Source organism: Vulpes lagopus, chromosome 8 (genome assembly GCF_018345385.1).
Source record: "Vulpes lagopus strain Blue_001 chromosome 8, ASM1834538v1, whole genome shotgun sequence".
Classification (NCBI taxonomy): Eukaryota; Metazoa; Chordata; class Mammalia; order Carnivora; family Canidae; genus Vulpes; species Vulpes lagopus.
Window position 1 is genome coordinate 128,872,280 of NC_054831.1, and position 18,829 is coordinate 128,891,108.

Genomic DNA, 18,829 nt, shown 5'->3' on the forward strand with positions numbered 1-18,829 from the left:
AGCCCTGAGCTCCCAGCGAGCAGCTCTGGAGGTGCCTGCGTCCCGTCCCCCTCGCCCTCGGGACCAGATTGTCAGGCTCAGGGAGTCTTAAGCTCTTAATTCTCTTTTCTTGCATGCTTCTGACGCCGTGGTTTAAATTTTTTTTTTTTTTGAGAGAGATAATGACCTCCTTTTCCTGGTTCTGCCTCCGGGACCGCCACTGGGGAGAGAATCCCGGACCCCCCTCCCCGACCTCAGGGCCACCTGCTCCACACCTCCTTCCACAGCTGCCCTGAGCTGACCTCGTCCTCCTTCTCTATCCCCTCCCCTGATGGGAGGCTCACGGGGCACGGCGCCCGCTGTTAGAAATTTTCCTTAGATTGCCTCAAACCCAACTCTTCTTCAGGGTTTCCATCTACGGGCCCCAGTTTCATCTTTTGGGGCCACGAAGTAAATCTCATTCCTCTTTCTCATAATGGCCTTTCATGTGTAGCGGCGGCAAAAACAATTGCCTCTCCAGGAGTGCCGACCCCGTGCCAGGTGCTTCGCATGTCCCCACGGTGACCCTACCCGATGGGCACCCGTGAGCCTTGGTGGCCACAGGTGCCGATGCCCGCTGGCATCCCCTTGTGTCCCACCCTACCTGCAGCCGCTGTCCTCTCCCAGGAGAGATCTATGTTGTTCTGGGGAAGCCGACTCTGTCCTGGCTCCAGGGCCCAGTGGGGCAGGTGACTGAGGCTGAGGGTTGGTCTGGTCCGAAAGGCTCTCTGGGGGGACTTTACCTGGGACACAGATTCTTTCTGTAGGAGCTAGTAAGGCTGAGACGCGGCACATGGGGGCGACTCCTGTGTGGTCCACGAGGGCAAGTCAGCCTTACAGGGAAACGGGGCTTTGAGGAAGGTAAAGGGGAAGGATGGAGAGACTGGGCCCATGGAGCCTTCCGGGCTGATGGATCCCCCCTGAAGGCAGCCCCACCTCTGGGATCGTCCCCAGTCCGTTCGTGTGCCCCTGCTGCTTAAGGTTCGCAGAGTTGGGGGTGCTGCCCCTGGCAAGCCAGCACGTCCGTATCCTGCTGGAGAGGAAACTGAAGCCCAGAGAGGCTGGTTAACTAGCTCAGGGTCACCCAGCTTCTAAGTCACGGAGCTGGGGTTTGGAGAACTGGGGGGTACCGTACTGAGTTCTCAGTTCATCTCCTTTCGGTCTAACGGTCATCAGTTGCCCTCAGGACCTGACTTCGAGCGCCGCCCAAGTCCCCTCCCTTGGGCACACTCTGACCTGTCGACAGGTGTCTTGGAGCATCTCTCAAGCTTCCCTTGCCTGGGCCCCTGACACCGTTCCCACACCTGCCCCGCTCGCTGCCTGATGTCCCCTTAACCCCGACCCGGTCACAGGCTTTCCCAGCACGGACCCCTTCCGTGGCTCCCCCGGTGCCTGCACGACGGCGCCCGGCCGCCTTTGCATGTCCTTCGGGTGCTTCAAGATCCGGCTCCCGCTCGCCGCTCCTGCCCCCCTCCCAGTGGCCCCCGTGGGCTCCTGCTCTTCCCCCCAAACACAGGCCTGGCTTCGTCCCTGTGCTCCAGCTGTCCCTCCTCCCTCCCAGTCCTGCTGGACTTCCACTGATCCCTTAAGGCCCAGTTCAAGTGCCTCCTCCCCCAGGAAGGCCGCCCTGCTTTGGGGCAGAGGAAATCCTTGGTGCTCCCAGGCTGCTGCCTCTCGGGACTGTGACCACCTGAGTCAGGGGTGGGCTGTTCTCAGTGGGGCTTTTGTCTCATGTCTGATGTATTTGCTGCTCAGGGCGCTGGGCGCTTGTTGGCTGTGCCTGGGCAGCTTGTGTCCTGGTGGAGGACTCAGGACACCAAAAGGAGGGAGATGAAGGCAGAGAGGGTTAGGGCAGGGGGGTATAGAGGGAAGGAGGAGGAGGGAGGGAGACAGATGGGGCACAGAGAGACGGAGAGGGAGACAGAGGAGGGAGCGGCATCTGGCTGTGTGCCTCTGGGGGAGTTCACGGACACCCCCCTCCCCGCCCCTGGGCTGCAGGCTCCTCCTCTACAGAATGGGGTGATGGTCACAACATCCACCCCCCAGGGGCGAACATGAGCTGCCCCACGAAGACACGTACGGGGTGCCTGGCGCGGAGCAAGTGTCAGGTATTAGCTATGATCGTTGTCAGGAATTTGGACTTTGTCCTAAGAGAGAGACACTTGGAGAGGTTTTGAAGAGAGGAGACAGGTGGTGTGGGTCCGAGAGAGGAGGCAGGAGGCCTCCCCCCACCCCGGGAGGTCCAGCTGAGCCAGGGTGGTGGCCTGGGCCCGTGTGCCATGGAGCTGGGGTGGCATCAATGCCCCTTGGTGGCAGGTGGGCCCTGGGGGGATCCTGGTTTGGGTGGCACTGTGGGTGGGTTTGGGCCACCAGAGAGTGAGCAGCGACCCCGAGGGACCCCTTCATTCACACCACCCCTGCCTCCGTGCAGCCGGGGCCCAGCTCACGGCCGGTGCTGACCTGCTGTGTACAGGTCCCCCCAGGGCCCGGCCCAGCAGCACCGGGTGGTGGAGATCGGCAGCAGCTTGGAGACCTCCTGGGGATTTGGGGCCACTTGGGTGGACTCTGGTCCCCGCTCGCTCCACAGCTGGCAACAACCGTTGCCTCCAGCTCGGGGAATAGGGGATGAGGCCGAGCCTCACGGGTGAGGTCTCCCCCCACTGCCCCCCCAACCCCCCGCCGAGGGAGGCCCTGGACCTGCTGCCATCGGGGGTGCTGGGGCGGCTGAGCGGGGAAGGGCGGGGCGCCGCCTGCCCCTTCTGCAGGGAGGGGGGAGTGCAAGGTTTCCATACGACAACATATAGGCCCATCTGCTTCCAGTTAGCAGCTCCGGGTGAGCCTAATTGGCAGATCAAACCATTCGATGTTCCATGTTAGATAAGTAGTCGGAGGAGCCCCAGCGGAGTCTGACACTTTCTGGATGGAGCCCAAGCCCCGCGTCCGACCACCGCGGGGCCCGGGGTGCTAATGCGAACCAGACCCTCCTGCACGGAAGCGGGAAGACATTAACAAGTGTCAAAGAGCTTTGAAGCGCCGGGCAGATGCGGCTCTGCCTCTGCCCCCCGCACCGATCGGGGTGGGGGGACCCGGCGCTCCCCACGTGGAGGAGGAGGGGGCTGGGCCCTGGGCCGGCGGCCTCGAGCCGATTCCTTCCACCAGGAATCAGAGGGACGCTCGGCGTGGGGTGGGGGGCCGGTCCCCGCTTCCTGAGGGACCTGCTGGGGAGGTCCACACGACACGCAGGCGCGGGCTCCAGCTGTCGGACTTCGGGTCCCCGACCTCGCCCGGCACGTTTCCAGGCCCAGGGAAGCACCGGGGCTCGCTTCCTCGTGTGGGTCCGTGCAGGTGTTTTAGGAAGAGAAAGAGCAACCGTGTGACAGTAGCAGGGGCTGGGGGCATCTTTTATGAGTGTTTCACATACATCATCCTGTTTAATCCTGGGGGTTCTCATCCCCTCTCTACGGATGAGAAGACTGAGGCTCCAGGAGGCCCTGTGTCCCTGTTTGGTGATGGATCGAGGTCTGACCGTCGGTGAGAACGATGCTGACCCTTCCAGTCACTAGGGTGTGGGTGCCAGGGAAGTGGCCTTCACAGTGATGCAGGGCCGCCCGCGACTTATTAAAGTCCCCACGACAAGGGGCACCATCGAGGACACGTGGGCAATAGGGTGGCGAGCTTGAAAGAGGGTGACACTTCTTGTTCCTGTCATCTGTACACTATTTTGTTTTATCCTTTTTTAAAAAAATATTTTATTTATTTATTCATGAGAGACACAGAGAGAAGCAGAGACACAGGCAGAGGGAGAAGCAGGCTCCATGCAGGGAGCCCGATGCGGGACTCGATCCCAGGACCCCGGGATCACGCCCTGAGCCCAAGGCAGACGTGTCACCACTGAGCCACCCAGGCGTCCCTATTTTGCTTGACCCTGACGGCAACCTTGTAACACCCTGGTCATCCTGTCGTCAGGACATGACGTAGGTGGTGGCCGCTCAAACAGGGTAAAGGAGAGCAGGTTACAACAAAGAGCCCCCCCCCCGCCCCCAAAATGCTTAAACACAGCAGCAGTTGTTTCCCTAATAGGTAACGGTCTGGAGCTGTGCCGTGGAGACCTGGCGGGCAACTCGGCCGCCCTGTACATGTCGCACCCAGCCCTGGACCCCCCGTGGTGCCTGTGGCTCCCACTCTCACGGCAGCGTCCCAGCCGGTGGGTGGGAGCGTGGGGAGGGCAGCATAGGGCACATCCTGGAGGCGGCGCACACGATCTCCTGTCGCAGGCTATTGGCCAGAGTGGAGTCACGCGGCCACACCCAGGTGCCAGGGAAGGTGGGAACGTAGCATTTAGTGAGCGTCTGTGGTGGATGCTGCAGTGGGGGCCCCAGGTGACCCCCCAGGTGGCTGCTGGGAGGGTGGCGGGCGGCGGTGCTCGGCCCTCTCCAGAGCTGCGACCCCACACCGAGGAGGGTCAGGGCCAACTCTCCCGGGCCCCCTGAGGGCGGCTGTGAAGGGGACCCCGTGGGGTCCGCCCAGACCTTTGTGGTGCCAGCATGTAGCCCGGCCTCTCCCTGGGCCCAAGGCCACTCCTCTCCCGCCTCGTGGACATGTGTCCGCCCACGGGCTGTCCTCGGGACGCCTGCCCACGAGTGTCCATCTCGGGCTCTGCTTCCCAGGAGGAGAACCCACGAGGGCCTCCACCAAGCGCCCGAGGGGGCGCGTCCTTAAGGGAAGGAGGCAGAAGGGCCCGGGAGCGGGCTTCGTGGTGGGGTGACGGGATGTGTCCCCAGCTGCGGTGCGGCTGTCATGGGGCTGCTTGCTGTGGCCATGGACGGGAGTTGGAAGCCGTGATGGTGCCAGGGTGGCACTCACTCCCCTGGGCCAGGCTCACCTGCCCGCTGAGCCCCAACTCAGGAGCCACCCGCTCCAGGCGCTCGCCTCACGAGCGGGCTCCCGGGGGCTGCTCGCCTGTCTCCTCCTGAACTGCTGTCACCGCTTTCTAGCTGCTCGGACTCCGGTCCGTCGTCCCCGTGGTCAGCCCACGCCTGCACGGGAGAGGTCCTGTCGGTTGCTCCCACCCTCCAGGTGCAGCAGCAGGCGGCCCGGTGCTCCCAGCCCCACTCCTCCCTGTGCTCACCGGGCCGACTCCTCCCTGGGGGCTGGGACTCAGCCCCTCACTCTCTCCAGAGAGATTTCCAGGTTCCGTGTCAGCTGCAGGGGCTCCCTGGGCTCCCTGGGGCAACCCAAGCTTGGTCCACTCAGCAATGACGGTGGAGAGGATGACATGTGTGGATGGTGATGACAATGATTATCACGATGGTGTTTATGCTGGGGGTGAAGCTGGTGGCGGCGGCAATGACAGTGGTGGCAGTGTTTGTGTTGGTGGTGGTGCTGTTGGTAGAAACAGTGGTGGTGATGGCGATGGGCTGTTGTGTTGGTGATGGCGATGGTGGTAGTGATGGTGGTGGGTTGGCTGAGTTGGTGATGTCGGTGATTGTCCTGGTGGTGGTGATGTTGTTGTTGGTGATGGTGATGGGCTGATTGTGTTGGTGATGGTGATGGTGGTGGTGATGGTGATGGGTTAACCACATGGGTGATGTCAATGATTATCCTGGTGATGGTGGTGGTGGTGATGGTGGTGATGGTGATGGTGGTGATGGTGGTGATGGTGATGGTGGTGGTAGTGGTGATGGTGATGGTGGTGGTAGTGGTGGTGGTGATGGTATTGGTGGTGGTGGTGGTGGTGGTTGTATTGGTGTTGGTAGTAGTGATGGTGATGGGTTAACCACATGGGTGATGTCAATGATTATCCTGGTGATGGTGGTGGTGGTGGTGATGGTGGTGGTGGTGGTGATGGTGGTGGTGGTGGTAGTGGTGGTGGTGATGGGTTAACCACATGGGTGATGTCAATGATTATCTTGGTGGTGGTGGTGGTGATGGTGGTGGTAGTGGTGGTGGTGATGATATTGGTGGTGGTGGTGGTGGTGGTTGTATTGGTGTTGGTAGCAGTGATGGTGATGGGTTAACCACATGGGTGATGTCAATGATTATCCTGGTGGTGGTGGTGGTGGTGGTGGTGGTGGTGGTGGTGGTGGTGGTAGTGGTGGTGGTGATGGGTTAACCACATGGGTGATGTCAATGATTATCCTGGTGGTGGTGGTGGTGGTGACAGTGAAGAGCATGTTAATGCTGATCCCTTTCTTTCCGGCTGAATGCCTTCATTAAGTCTCTGAGTTAGGGGCTAAAGGCCACGGTCACTTCTTCGGTGTCTCCTTAACCAGCAGGGTGTAGACGTGCTCTGCTAGATCTGGGCTGTGAGAGGATCCATCCAGATTCTGGCTGGGGCGGAGCAGACCGCGGATGGAGTAGAGGGGGATGAGGTCTGGTGGACAAAGCTGTGTTCCTTCTCAGTCCCCATGTCACCCCCCTTCTGTGGCAAGAGTGGGCAGGCCTGACCAAACCCCCGACCTCTGCGCTGAGGGGCAGGCCGGGGCTTGTAGCACGCGAGAGAGTGAGCACTGGGCAGGGAGTCAGGAGACTGTGTCCTGGTTCTGAGTCCCTGAATGACTGGCAAATCTCTTTGCTGTTCTGTGCCTCAGTTTCCCCACTTAGGTAAGGAGGGGATGAGACAAGAGCTGAAGGTTTAAGCTGCTCCTGAGAGTGGCAAAGGACTGCCTCTGGGGGAACAGTGACGCGGGAAGCATGTGTGCGTGCGTGTGCGTGTGCGTGTGTGTGTGTGTGCGTGTGTGTGTGCGCGTGCGTCCACCTTCAGAGCAGAGCCCAAGTGTGACCTCTTCCAGCCTGGCCCACCCTCATCTCTCCCCCGGGTTTCTGGGCGGCCCCTCACTGGTCTCCCGGCTTCTTCTGTCCGAGCCCCCCTCCAGTCCGTTAAGCCGACGGTATCTGAAGTACCCGCTGAAACCTAGTTAGATCTTGCTACCAGAGTGGAGGCTGGAGCCCTGATGGGGCCCCCCAAGACTCGACGCGATCCCCCTGCCACCGCCCGCTCTCACTCGCCTCTGCTCGCGCTGCTCCAGCCACACCGGCCCCCTTGCCGTTTCTCAAGCACAGTCACCACACATGCTCCCCCCACCCCAGGGCCTTTGCACATGCCAGTTCCTCAGCCTGGAAGGCACGTCCACCCGGCTGGTTCCCCCACCTCCTCAGGTTCCTGCTCAAACCCTCCCTCCTCAGTGACCCGTCCCTGAGCCTCCTCCTGTTTATTGTCACACCCGCACCCCATCAGGTGCTCCCTATCCTGCCTCCACGCTCTGCTTTTTTCCACGACCTGTATCACCGTCTGGTGATTCATCTTGCTTGTCTGTCTCCCAGGAGAAGAGGGTTCCGTCGGTTCGATCCTGTGCTGTATCCTAGTACTCGGGACTGTGCCGGGTATACAGCAGGTGCTTGATAAATACTTGTTACTGAGCTTCCGCGTGTCTCTGTACCCCTGTCGCAGTGGGACGCCAATACTGCTGAATGGGTTCCAAGATGCAAGCGCTGCCCTGGCCGGTGTCAGTGGGGCCAGTGTCCCAGCGGCGAGCCCTGGCGCAGCCCCTTGGGGTGGTGCAGCTCCCCGAGGCCGGCTCTCCTGGGCTGTAAGTGGCTGCGTGCGGGGAGATGCCCCCCCCCTAATAAACCGCAGCACCCTGGTCTGCCCGCTACTGTTAGGAACCCCTCAAGCCCCGAGAGGCCATGACATCTTACGAGGAGGCTGCCAGGGACGGGAGCGGGGCCCAGGGCTGGGCTTAGGAACCTGTTGGAGGCCGCCCTGTCCCCAGGCCTCCTGCTCTGCGAGGCTCGTCGGAGCCCCCTGGTCGGAGCCCCCTGGTCTAGGGTGGAGGCCGGTGGATGCTTCCAGGGTGGAGGAGCCCCCCAGCCCCAGAACGGGTGATTCTGAGCCCAAGGGAAGGAGGGGGCCAGCCGCGTGGAAGGCAAAGGCTCTGGGCTGGGAGTTGGGGGACCCGGACCGATTCGGAGCCTACCATCGGCTCCCGTGACCTCGGGAACCACCCCGTTGCCCCGGGGCTGGGGCCTGGCCCTCCCCACATCCCTCATCCCTTTGCGGTTTCCTGCCTGCCCCCACCCCCCGCCTCTGGGGCTGCTTTCACAGGCTCAGGGGTGCCTGCACCCATTTGGGTGAGGCCACCGTGGGCCTTCCTGGCGACGGCAGGGCCCCCTGTGTCCCCGGGGCTTCACCGCAGCCTGCCGGCGCCACCACGCAGCTCCCCCAGGGAAGTCTATGGAACTCAGTCCTAAGACACAGGACGCCCAGGTGGCTCGGTGGTGGAGCGTCCGCCTTCAGCCCATGGCGTGACCCAGGGGTCTTGGGATCGAGTCCCACGTCAGGCTCCCTGCACGGAGCCTGCTTCTCCCTCTGCCTGTGTCTCTGCCTCTCTCTCTCTCTGTCTCTCATTAATTAACAAATACAATCTTAAAAAAAAAAGACATGAGACAAAATGAGGAGTTTGAGAACGCTCTTCTTTTGTGAACCGTCTTGCCCTTCCTCCTGGGGCAATCCGTGGATCTCGTCACTCCCTGACTTGGGCCTCAGTTTCCCTGTTTGTAAAAGGAGTGTGGTGCCCACCTTGGGTGGCTCCGATGATGAGCCTTGCTCTAGACCTTGGGAGCCGGTGTCCCCTCAACTGCAGCTGGTTCTCAGGGTCGTGACCTGGGTCTGGTCCGGGAAAGCCCCAGGATGGCCAGGAAGAGGCCCTCGACGGATAGTTCTAGAAGCCGACAGCAGATGGTGCTGTTGACCCCAGTCCTGGGCAAGGGAGGCCTCACAGCCGCTGGGCTCTGGCTCCGGGGTCTGGTGGTCTGGCTTGGCAGGGCTTGGGGTCCCCGGTCCTCAGAGCCTGAGGCCAGACCCCGGGCACACCCTCTGTGGCCCATCGCCTGCCCTGGGGAGAGGCCGCAGTGGGAGACACAGCCGAGGGGGGACATGGCTGTGCAGACTCGCGCCAACGCGTCCCCGCTGGCCCCCCTGGGCCGGTCCCCTCTCTCTGCACAGCGCCGGAGGCCCAGGCTGGCTGTGTTCACGGCTCACGTGTGTGCTTCCACGTGACCAGGTGCACGAGGGTCTCCAGGCTCGGGTGTGTGAGGGGGAGGAGACCAGGGTCGTGTGGGTTCCTGTGGACGAGCACGCGTGTGCACACGTGGCAGGTGTCGCACGGGGGTGAGGGCGCACAGGTGTGTCTGTGCGTGTGTCAGCACTCGAGCGCCGCGTGCCTCTGGGCACGGCTCTGCAGCTGTGTGTGTGGACGTGCTTGCCCACGGCTCCCCGGGGTCCCCGGGCGTGCACCCGCACGCACCTGTGCTAGTGTGGGAGGCGCGAGCTCCAGGTGGGGCTGAGGGACAAGTAGCAGAAGGAATAACACAGGGTCTGAGGAATGGAGAGGGTGTGTGGCACTGTAGTGTGTCACTAGGTCACCTCCACCTCAAGCGAGCCCGGCTGGCAGGCCGTGATGCTGCTGAGGGTCCAGCCCCGGCAGGGGTGGGCGAGGAGGGCAGGGGCCGGGGCAAGGGGGCATGAGGGAGAGAAGCCCGTGAACACTCGGTGTGGAAAGGAGGCACGCGGGGCCGTGGACAGATCCCAGCTCTGCGGCAAGAGCGCCTCCGAGCCTCCGCCCTCCGCCGCGATGCAGCCTCCGGGAGCCTCAGTTTCCCTGTGTGCAGAGCCTTGACCTCATGTGGGAAACTTGGTTGGCCACCGCCCAGCCATGTTCTTTTTTTTTTTTTTTTTTCAATTTATATATGAGACACACAAAGAGGCAGAGACACGGGCAGAGGGAGAAGCAGGCTCCCTGCAGGGAACCTGATGCAGGACTCGATCCTGGGACCCTGGGGTCACGCCCTGGGCCGAAGGCAGACGCTCAACCGCTGAGCCACCCAGGCGTCCTTCCATCCCCATTCTTTAACAGATGTTTATTGAGCACCTTCTGCGTGCCGGGCATGGTTCTAGATGCTGGAGACAAGAGCAGGACATGTGTGACCCCTGCACGCGTGAGCTGACATTCCAGCACGCAGGGGGGATCGTACAGAGAAAAGAGAAAGCACGAACGAGACACGTCGGGCCGAGGCAAGTGCTGGGAGGAGCGGGGCAGTGGCCGGGTCAGGGCAGGGGTCTCAGGGGGCGGCCAGGCCTGGGCAGAGGAAGCAGCGAGTGCTGAGGGGCAGGTGGCAGCAGGGGATGGGCAGGGCCTCCCAGGCCACACGGAGCTCTGGGGGTTTTATTCCCAGGTCACGGGGGAAGCCCCGGGAAGGTCTAAGCAGGCAGCGCCCTGACCCCAAGTGTAAGAGGAGAGCCCCGCAGAAGCCAGGGGCTGGGTGAGAACCCGCTGGGACCCGGGAAGCTGTGCTCTGAGCTCTGGATCCCTGACACCTGTCCCCGGCCTCTTCCCCCTGCTGGGTGCCGTGTGTCCTGGGACTTCCAGCTCTTCCCCGGAGCCGTCGTCCTACACCTGGCATGTTTCCTTGTCCGAGGTGGATCGGGGGGCTGAGGGCTGCAGGTGTAGACCCGCTACCGGGCATGGAGTTCCACTCTCGGCTCGTCTCTCATTATCAGCAGGGCAGCTTTGGCCAAGTTACTGCTCTAGGAGCCTCAGCTTCCCCATGTGTACACTGGGGATGGTGATGCCCCTCAGAGCACCTGACGGCACGGATCAGATGTGCTGGAGCCTGGAGAGGGCTCCTGACGGTGCCAGGCCTGGCGTCGGGACTCGGGAGCATCCCTTCACCGTCGCTTTGGTGCTGGTTCCTTGGTCACCTGGGGGGTGGCCTCCGCGGGCCGCTCCGCTCTCCCACCCGCACACCTCCCCCTGCAGGTCACACCCTCTCTGGGAAGGTAGAGTCAGAAATTCAAACAGGACGTGGGAGAGTTCCCAGCCCAGAGTAGGTGCTCGGAGGATGTGCTTTGGGGCTGCTGTGTTTGGGAGGCAGGCACCAGGCCAGCGGAGAGGCAGCTTCCCCAGGTCCCCATGGGGGGGTCTCCCTCCACCTGCCCTCCCCCCAGCCACCTCCCTCACCCTCCGGGGTGGCCGCACTTTCTCGACTCTCTTGCCTGCTCCTGATTCGCACGGATCTGCAGGCGCACGTCGCATCCCGGCCCAGCTGGCCCTCCCGGCCCGCGTCTGCGGAGCTGAGCTGTCTGCGTGCACAAGAGCTCAGGACACACATCCTCCGGCCCTTGCACGCCAGCGCCATCTGGGATGCCCCGTTTCCGTGAGGGGGTGTTGGGGTTGCTGTTCATCCCCCGTCTCTGCCTGCACCCGTGGGGCCGCGCGCTCCCTCGCCGGCTGCTGGGCGATGCTCTCAGATCACAGGCCTGACGTTTCGGCGTTTGTGTCCCGGTGCCAGGCCGGCACCAGCCCGCGCAATTGATTCTCCCTGCATGATCGCCAAGCACCATCCATAGCATTTCCTCCGCCCCCTCGGCCCTTCCGGCTGCCTCCGCTGGGCCTCACGCTGGCTTGCCGGGGCCCCTTGTCTTCTCAACTGGGCACTCTCCTTCCAAATGCCAGAGACAACCGCCACCCTGTCCCCGCCATGGTCTGTCCTCCACTCTCCACGAGGCTGGCAGGACTTCCTCAATTTCTGGTCGCTCCCACCTTCCCCTGTGTCCTCTGAGTATCTTTGTCTCATGCTCTCTTTGGTTCTTCTAAGAGGAGGTGACTTTCCCACCCCCAGGGCCTTTGCACATCCTGTATCCTTCACCAGAACTCCTGCCCAGGGCCCCAACATACTCTCCTTTTTAGCCTAAGCTCATTCCCACTTGGCCTTCAGGTCTCAGCTTCACTGTTACTTCCTCCAGGAAGTTCCCTTGGATTTCCCAGACTAGGTTAGGTCATCCCATTCCACTCACATTTTACAGCCGGCTCCTCTCTTCGGTGCCCTGTCCCTCCTGGAATGATTGATTTGAAGTCCGTCCCCCACGTTCCATCTGAGTAGGGCCTGTTCCTCTTTTGTCTACTTCTGTGTCCCCCTGGCTCACCCAGTGGCGCTCAATAAATGTAGATTGAATTGAATGAATGCTTGTAGAATGCAGTCATTCAAACAAAGGCCTGACCTTTCCTCTCCAGGGCCCCCCTGTGTAGAGGTGGCTACCCCGGGGGGGACAGGTAGGAGTGGCCCCCCGGTGGCCCGGCCGGGCTGGGGTCCCGAGGCCGGCATCCCGGGTCGCTCCCCTGCCTTGGGCTCACATTGCTGAGCAGGCTTTAGTGATGCAAAGTGGTGACAGTTTTTGCTGTGGTTTTGGGGGAGATGGTGTGAAGCATTTCAGATGATGGACCTGAGTCAGACTAGCCTGGGCTCCTCTCCTGACTCCATCACTTCAAGGGCTCAAGAAACCCTTCCGGGAAGCAACCCTGGGGCCAGTCCACAGGCGCACGGCTAAGGAAGACGCGCTCTATATACACGTACCCGTACCCGTAGGATGGAATATGACGCAGCCGTAGAAAAGGAGGAGATCGTTCTACTTGTGATAACGTGGATGGACCTAGTGGGCAGTGTGCCACGTGAGCTCAGTCAGCCTGAGGAAGACAAATATGATTTCACTCACGTTCCACTCCGAAAAACGAAACACATGAATAAACAAAAAGCAAAAAAAAAAAAAAAAAGAGAAAGAAAGAAGAGAAAGAACAGAAACCCTCCAGTGTCTCAGTTTCCTTATCCATAAAATGGGCACAGTGGATAAGAGTACTCGCTCCAGGGACGCCTGGGTGGCTCTGTGGTTGGTGTCTGCCTTTGGTTCAGGGCGTGATCCCAGGTCCCGGGATCGAGTCCTGCATCAAGCTCCCTGCAGGGAGCCTGCTTGTCCCTCAGCCTGTGTCTCTGCCTCTCTCTGTGTCTCTCATGAATAAATAATCTTAAAAAAACAAAAACAAAAACAACAAAATACAAAGAGTACTCGCTCCACAGGGCAGGGCCTGGTCGCTGGGAGGAGTAAATGAGAAGGTGCTCGGAAGGCTCCCGGCACAGCGCCTGGTCCGGGTGATGCATCGAGTAGACACGTCGTCGTCGGAAGCTGTGGTGACGGCCTCAGGGCTGTTGCCATAGCCCAGGACGACCGTAGCATTTGTGACAAAGGAGATGAAGGTGTTGGTGCCTTTCCGGCTGCAGGAGCTGGCAGTGGTGAGGAGGGGGTGGGATGGCGATGGCAGGAGCAAAACCTACGGATTTCAATCTGTCAGCCACGCACCCAACATGGGTTTCGTGCCAGCACATTTTGGTGAAAAAGTGAATATGACTTTTCATCTTCAGGAGTCATCGATAAAACAGCAATTTCACACGCACACGCACGCACGCACACGCACGGTCTAAAACAAGGTGGTAGGTGACCGGATGTCAGGTGCATGTTTGGGGTCAGAGGAGATGCAGAGGTTGGAGGATCAGGGTGGCCAGCCGGGGGTGGGGGGTGGTTCGGGGCTGGGCATTCCAGGAAAGGTGTGAGCACACGTGTGGTGCTGGAAGGGTCAGGAAGGCTGAGAGGCGGGGAGCGGAGGCGCTGCGGAAGGAGGGAGAGAGAGCGAGCATTAGAGTCACAAGAGGAGCCGCCACCAGGCATGAAGGGCGACAGACACTTTAAGGGTAATTAAGCCTGTGGGTTTGGGGGGCCAGAAAGGCCCGGGTTTGACTCCGGCTTCGAATCCCATGGATCAGCTGTGTGACCTCAGGCAATCCACTCACCGTCTCTGGGCTTTGGTTTCCTTGCCTAGAGAATGCAGAGAAGCCTGCCTCCAGGTTGTGCGCGTTGTGAGGACTGACGGGCTGCCCGGCGGTGTCAGCGGCTGTCACCATGTGCCCAGAACTTCCTACATACGGACCCGCCTCTTGAGTGTCCCCCCCTGGACGTAGGGATTGTCTCCATTTTGCAGGGGTGGGAATGGAGGCCCAGGGGTTGTGCCCGCTAAGCTGCCCTGGCAGGGGGAGGCGCAAGAGGGGACCCGGGGAACTGGTCGGGGTGTGGGGGGGTCTGAGAGGGGGGAGCAGGAAGCTGAGAGCTTGACACAGGCCCTCAAGAATGCGATTCACTTCCTCCTGGGTCCCCGGGAGCCTGGGAAGCCCGGGGCGGGGATGCGGAGGCAGCTGTGCAGGGTGTGCTTGGGGGGCAGGGTGCAGGGGGGAACCCGGGACCCTGGGCGCCCCCTTCTCCGTTCCTCCTGCAGGGGGGAGGCTGCCTGGCTGATTAACCCCCACCGGGCCGGGACCAGGAGGCCTAGGGGTGAAGCAGGCCTGTGGGCGAGCCGCGCCGGGAGCCCTGCCCCAGGTGTGGCCAGCTGGGCCCAACACCGAGCCTCCCGACGGAGGAAGAGCAGGTCTTTAACAGGCTCCCAGCTGCAAGGGCCATCAGAGTCCGCTGGCCCGGTCCCCTCGCTTGACAGAAGGGGAAACTGAGGCTAGGATCGGTCAGCCCCCAGCTCAGGCCGGAGCCAGTGGCCGAGCCGGGATGGGAGCTGCACCCTGTCCCTCTGTCCTGTCTCGAGGCAGGAGGTCCCCTGGGCGGTGGGCGCTGGGGACACGTGGGACCGCGGTGCCTCTGCACGTTGCCTGCCGTGTGCCCCCCACGCCGGGAGCATCTCCCTCCCAGGAAATTCGGTCGTGGTGGTGCTGATAACAGTTGTGGCTCCGGATTGATAGGGTTTGACAGGTTCCCGAGCCCTGTGCATCCGCAGGCTCACCTGGTCCCCACCGTCCTCCAGTCCCGTACCACAGACGCGGTCGCTGAGCGTCACGGGGCTGAAGTGACGCACGAGGTCACTAGGTCACTAGGTCAGGCCGAGACGCCGGACGCGACTGAAGCTCCATGGGCACCCGCCGGTTTCGGGCTCCTAACCGCAAGCTCTTCCACACGCCCAGGGCACCTGCCAACGCGCAGCCCACCTTCCTGCACCCCACATCTCACTCGGGAGCCTCCTGCACATTGCCCCCCATTTTGGCCCACGTCGGAGTCGGCCGCCGTGCTCTCCGGCCTGGCCCAGGAGCCTCCCGGCCTTGACTTTCCCCCTAGCCCTTTCCTGCATCCGAGACCATCTTGCTTATTTCTTTGGTTTCTGAGTGTGTGATCTGTCTCTCCCTGCTGGGATGTAGGTGTCCTGAGAGCAGGGACCTCTGTCCTGGTCGCTGCTGGGACCCCACTTCCTAGAACAAAACCGGCACATAGTAGGTGCTCGCTACGTAAGTGCCAACCGAGTGAATCCACGACCAAGGTGGTTGTGAGCTCAGACGGAGTGTTTCCTCCCTATCAGCCTACCTGCTCTCTGATGCTGACACCCCGACTGGGACCCCTCTCCGTGCGTCACCGCTGCTGCCAGAGGGCAAAGGTCACTTGGGGCCCAAGCCCTAGGGCACTGGGACTCGAGTTTTGTCTTTTATTTTATTTTTTAGGATTTATTTATTTATTTAATTGAGAGAGAGAGAGAGCAGGGGGAAGCGCAGAGGCAGAGGGAGAAGCAGGCTCCCCATTGAGCAGGGGGCCCGATGCGGGACTCGATCCCAGGAGCCCGGGATCATGACCTGAGCCGAAGGCAGCTGCTCAGCCACTGAGCCACCTGGGCATCCCTGGGGTTTCTTCGTATGATGTTCAGAGTGTGAACTTCTTGGGATGTGCCAGGCGACCCTCTGGGCCCAGAAGCAAAAGAAGCTGAACAAAAGTAAGATCCTACCTCCCGGATACTGGAAATGTAGAGCCTGAGATAAGACAGGTAGAAAAACGCAGGCGAGGCAGCGTGGACTGAGCTCCTACTGTGGTGGGGGTGCTCTGCTGACATTATCGCACGGAACCCTCAGGGGATCAGTAGCTGTTCGATGGAGGGTGGGATAAATCCTCATGCAGTCCCTGCACGGGGGGATCCTGGCCTCCATTCCACAGGTGGGGAAGGTAAGGGGTGCAGGGGACACTGACCCAGAGGGAAAGGTTTGGACCTGGGGAGGGGGAGTTCCTGAGAGGTGGGGGCTCAGTGAGCTCAGGCAGGGAGGCAGAGGGGCAGGGAGGCAGGGAGGAGGGCAGGCCATGGGATCAGAAGGTGCTCGGTTTTCCTGGGGGACACAGGGCAGTGTAAGGAAGGAGGGAGGGAGCTGACGAAGGAGGGTGGCCCCGGCCAGACCCTCGTTATTTGCTTCAGCACCATGATGGCAGTGTGGGGTGAGAGAGGGAAGTATGGGGTTGCAGGTGAACCCCAGAAACTTTCCAGGACTAGATGCTGGGGTGGGGAGGGAGCCTCTCTGGGGAGCAGAGGGGAGCTGGAGAGTCTGCCCAGAAAATGGTGTGAGTTGGAGGGATTTGAATCCAGAGACTCGAGTTTGTAGGCCCAGGAAGCAGTGGTCCCCCCGCTTTGAATGCGAAGTGGCAGGAGCTCTGGGCTTCGGGGTTGCTGGACCCGGCCTGGGGCTCCGGTTCCGCATTCTGGACTGTGACCTTCGTCCACCAGGTGTGCAGCCGAGTGCGGGTTCTTCGTGGGTGGGACAACAGGAATTCCCATCATTAAGGGGCCTGATGTCCCAACGCATGTGATGCACCCAGAACAGTGGCCAGCACGGCCTCAGCGCTCGGTGGGGATTAGTTTCCATGTTCCCCTAAACTGTCTCGCACCCCAAGGGGAAGCCCGACCCGAGAGTTTGTAAACCGAATTGCTGACAGAGGCTGGGCTGATCCTGCATGGGGACCATGGGGAAAGGTGTAGCCTTAACATTGTTTTTTTTTTTTTTTTTTTTTTTTTAATTTTATGAGAGTCACACAGAGAGAGAGAGAGAGAGAGAGAGAGAGAGGCAGAGACACAGGCAGAGGGAGAAGCAGGCTCCATGCACTGGGAGCCCGACGTGGGATTCGATCCTGGGTCTCCAGGATCACGCCCTGGGCCAAAGGCAGGCGCCAAACCGCTGCGCCACCCAGGGATCCCTTAACATTGTTTTCAAGAGAGGCTAGAAATATGGACTTTTTAAAAAAATATTTTATTCATTTATTTGAGAGAGAGAGAGAGAGAGGGAGCAGGAGCAGAGGGAGGGACAGAAGAAGACCCCCGCTGAGCAGGGAGCCCGATGCAGGACTTGATCCCAGGACTCCTGGGATCACGACTTGAGCTAAAGGCAGAGCTTAACCTACTGAGCCCCCGGGTGCCCCAAGAAATATGAATTTTTGCTACAGTGTGAGGATCCCCCTCTTCTCCGGATAAAATATCCGTGGGTCCCAGGCCTGCTAGTCTGCAACCCCTCTGTAGAGCCCCTGGCTGATGAGATTTGGGAGGACCCTTGAGGTTGGGGTGGGAGTGGGGGGAATGGAGTGGGGAGGGGGCGAGGGCGGATCCGTCCAGGGTGTTTGGGGCAGTGAGTGTTAACTGACAAGTGAGGGAGGGAGAAAAGCTTTGTTGACCTGGTCAAGGTCACAGTCAGTACGGGGCGCCGGAAGCAGCGAGGCCTGGGGTCTGGCCTTGGCTCAGGCCGAGGCTGCTGTGTGACTCAGGGCAAGCCCCTCGCTGTCTCTGAGCCTCTGTGACAGGAGGGAAGGGCTCTGTCAACAGGCCTGGCTTTCCTGGCTTCGGGGACGGGGCCTGGAGCAGAAGGTGGGGGCGCGCTGTGGGTCCTGGGAACAGCACGAGGTCTAATCTGCTGTTGACATTCCTCTGGGTCTAGGGGCTTGGGTTTCTCCTGACCCGTGTGATCCCCGGCCCCTGTGCAGGCGGGCGCTGGGTTGGGGCACTTGGCGCATGTCACTCTGGGGTGGATTAGGGTCCCCGGGGCCCGGGGATTGGGGGTGCTGAGAAGCAGGGAGATTGGGGCAGGGCTGAAGGCCAGCTGCCAGCTGCGGGTTCTTCTCCCTTCGGAGTCTATTTGTGGGACCAGACTGGGCCCTGGAAATCCCCATCACTCATACGCTAACTGAGCACCTACTATGAGCCCAGGGTAGACCGGAAACGAACCGTCTGCCCTCTCTCATCATCTTATCCCCAGTGAACAGAGGGGTAAACTGAGGCTTGGAGAGAGAGAGGACACACAGCTATTAGATGATGGTGGAATTTGTTTTGTTGTCGTTGTTTTTAAAATGTTATTGAAATTCAATTAATTAACATGTAATATTGGTTTCAGAGGTAGAGGTCAGCGATTCACCGGTCTTACATAACACCCTGTGCTCGTGACATCACGCGCCCTCCGCCATGCCCATCCCCCAGCCACCCTGTCCCCCCACCCTCAGTTTGTTTCCTGTGATTGAGAGTGAGATCATGTGACAATTGTCTTTCTCTGATTGACTTATTTCACTGAGAATAATATCCCCCGGTCCCACCCACGGTGTTGCAGGCCGCAGGCTTTCGTGTTTTTGATGGCTGAGTAATACTCTTGTGTGTGCACTGCATCTTCTTTATCCATCAGCCGTCGGTGGACATCTGGGCTCTTTCCACAACCTGGCCCCTGTGCACACTGCTGCTGTGAACACCGGGGTGCAGGTGCCCCTTCGGTCACTACATCTGTACCTTTGGGGTAAATCCCTGGTAGTACAATTGCTGGGCCGCAGGGCAGCTCTGTTTTTAACTTCTTGAGGAACGTCCGCACTGCTTTGCAGAGCGGCTGCACCAGCGTGCGATCCGAGGCTGGGGTCTGAATTCTGGGGAGCCAGGCGCTCGAGCCTGCACATTTAATGCCCACGCCGTCACGTGACCAACACTGGGGGCAGAACCCGAGAGGGATGGACGCTGAAGGGGCATGGCCGGGGCTCCCCAACCTGATATGGGCTCTCTCACCTGATCTGGGGCTCTCTCACCTGTCCCAGGCTCTCTCACCTGACCCAGGACTCTCTCACCTGTCCCAGGCTCCCTCACCTGACCCAGGACTC

The 18,829-nt window shown here is 60.8% G+C and overlaps 1 protein-coding gene across 1 annotated transcript in view; it reads right to left on the reverse strand.

Annotated features, from left to right (window-relative positions):
* Positions 1 to 6,263: 6,263 nt before the first annotated feature.
* Positions 6,264 to 18,829, reverse strand: part of LOC121497818 (cell wall protein DAN4-like) — a 35,728-nt gene continuing 23,162 nt past the window's right edge. The window contains exons 5-6 of the mRNA XM_041767524.1: positions 12,917 to 13,131; positions 6,264 to 6,391 (exon numbers count right to left, since the gene is read on the reverse strand). Coding sequence (XP_041623458.1) covers positions 6,264 to 6,391; positions 12,917 to 13,131 — 343 coding nt within the window. The remainder of the gene's footprint in view (positions 6,392 to 12,916; positions 13,132 to 18,829) is intronic.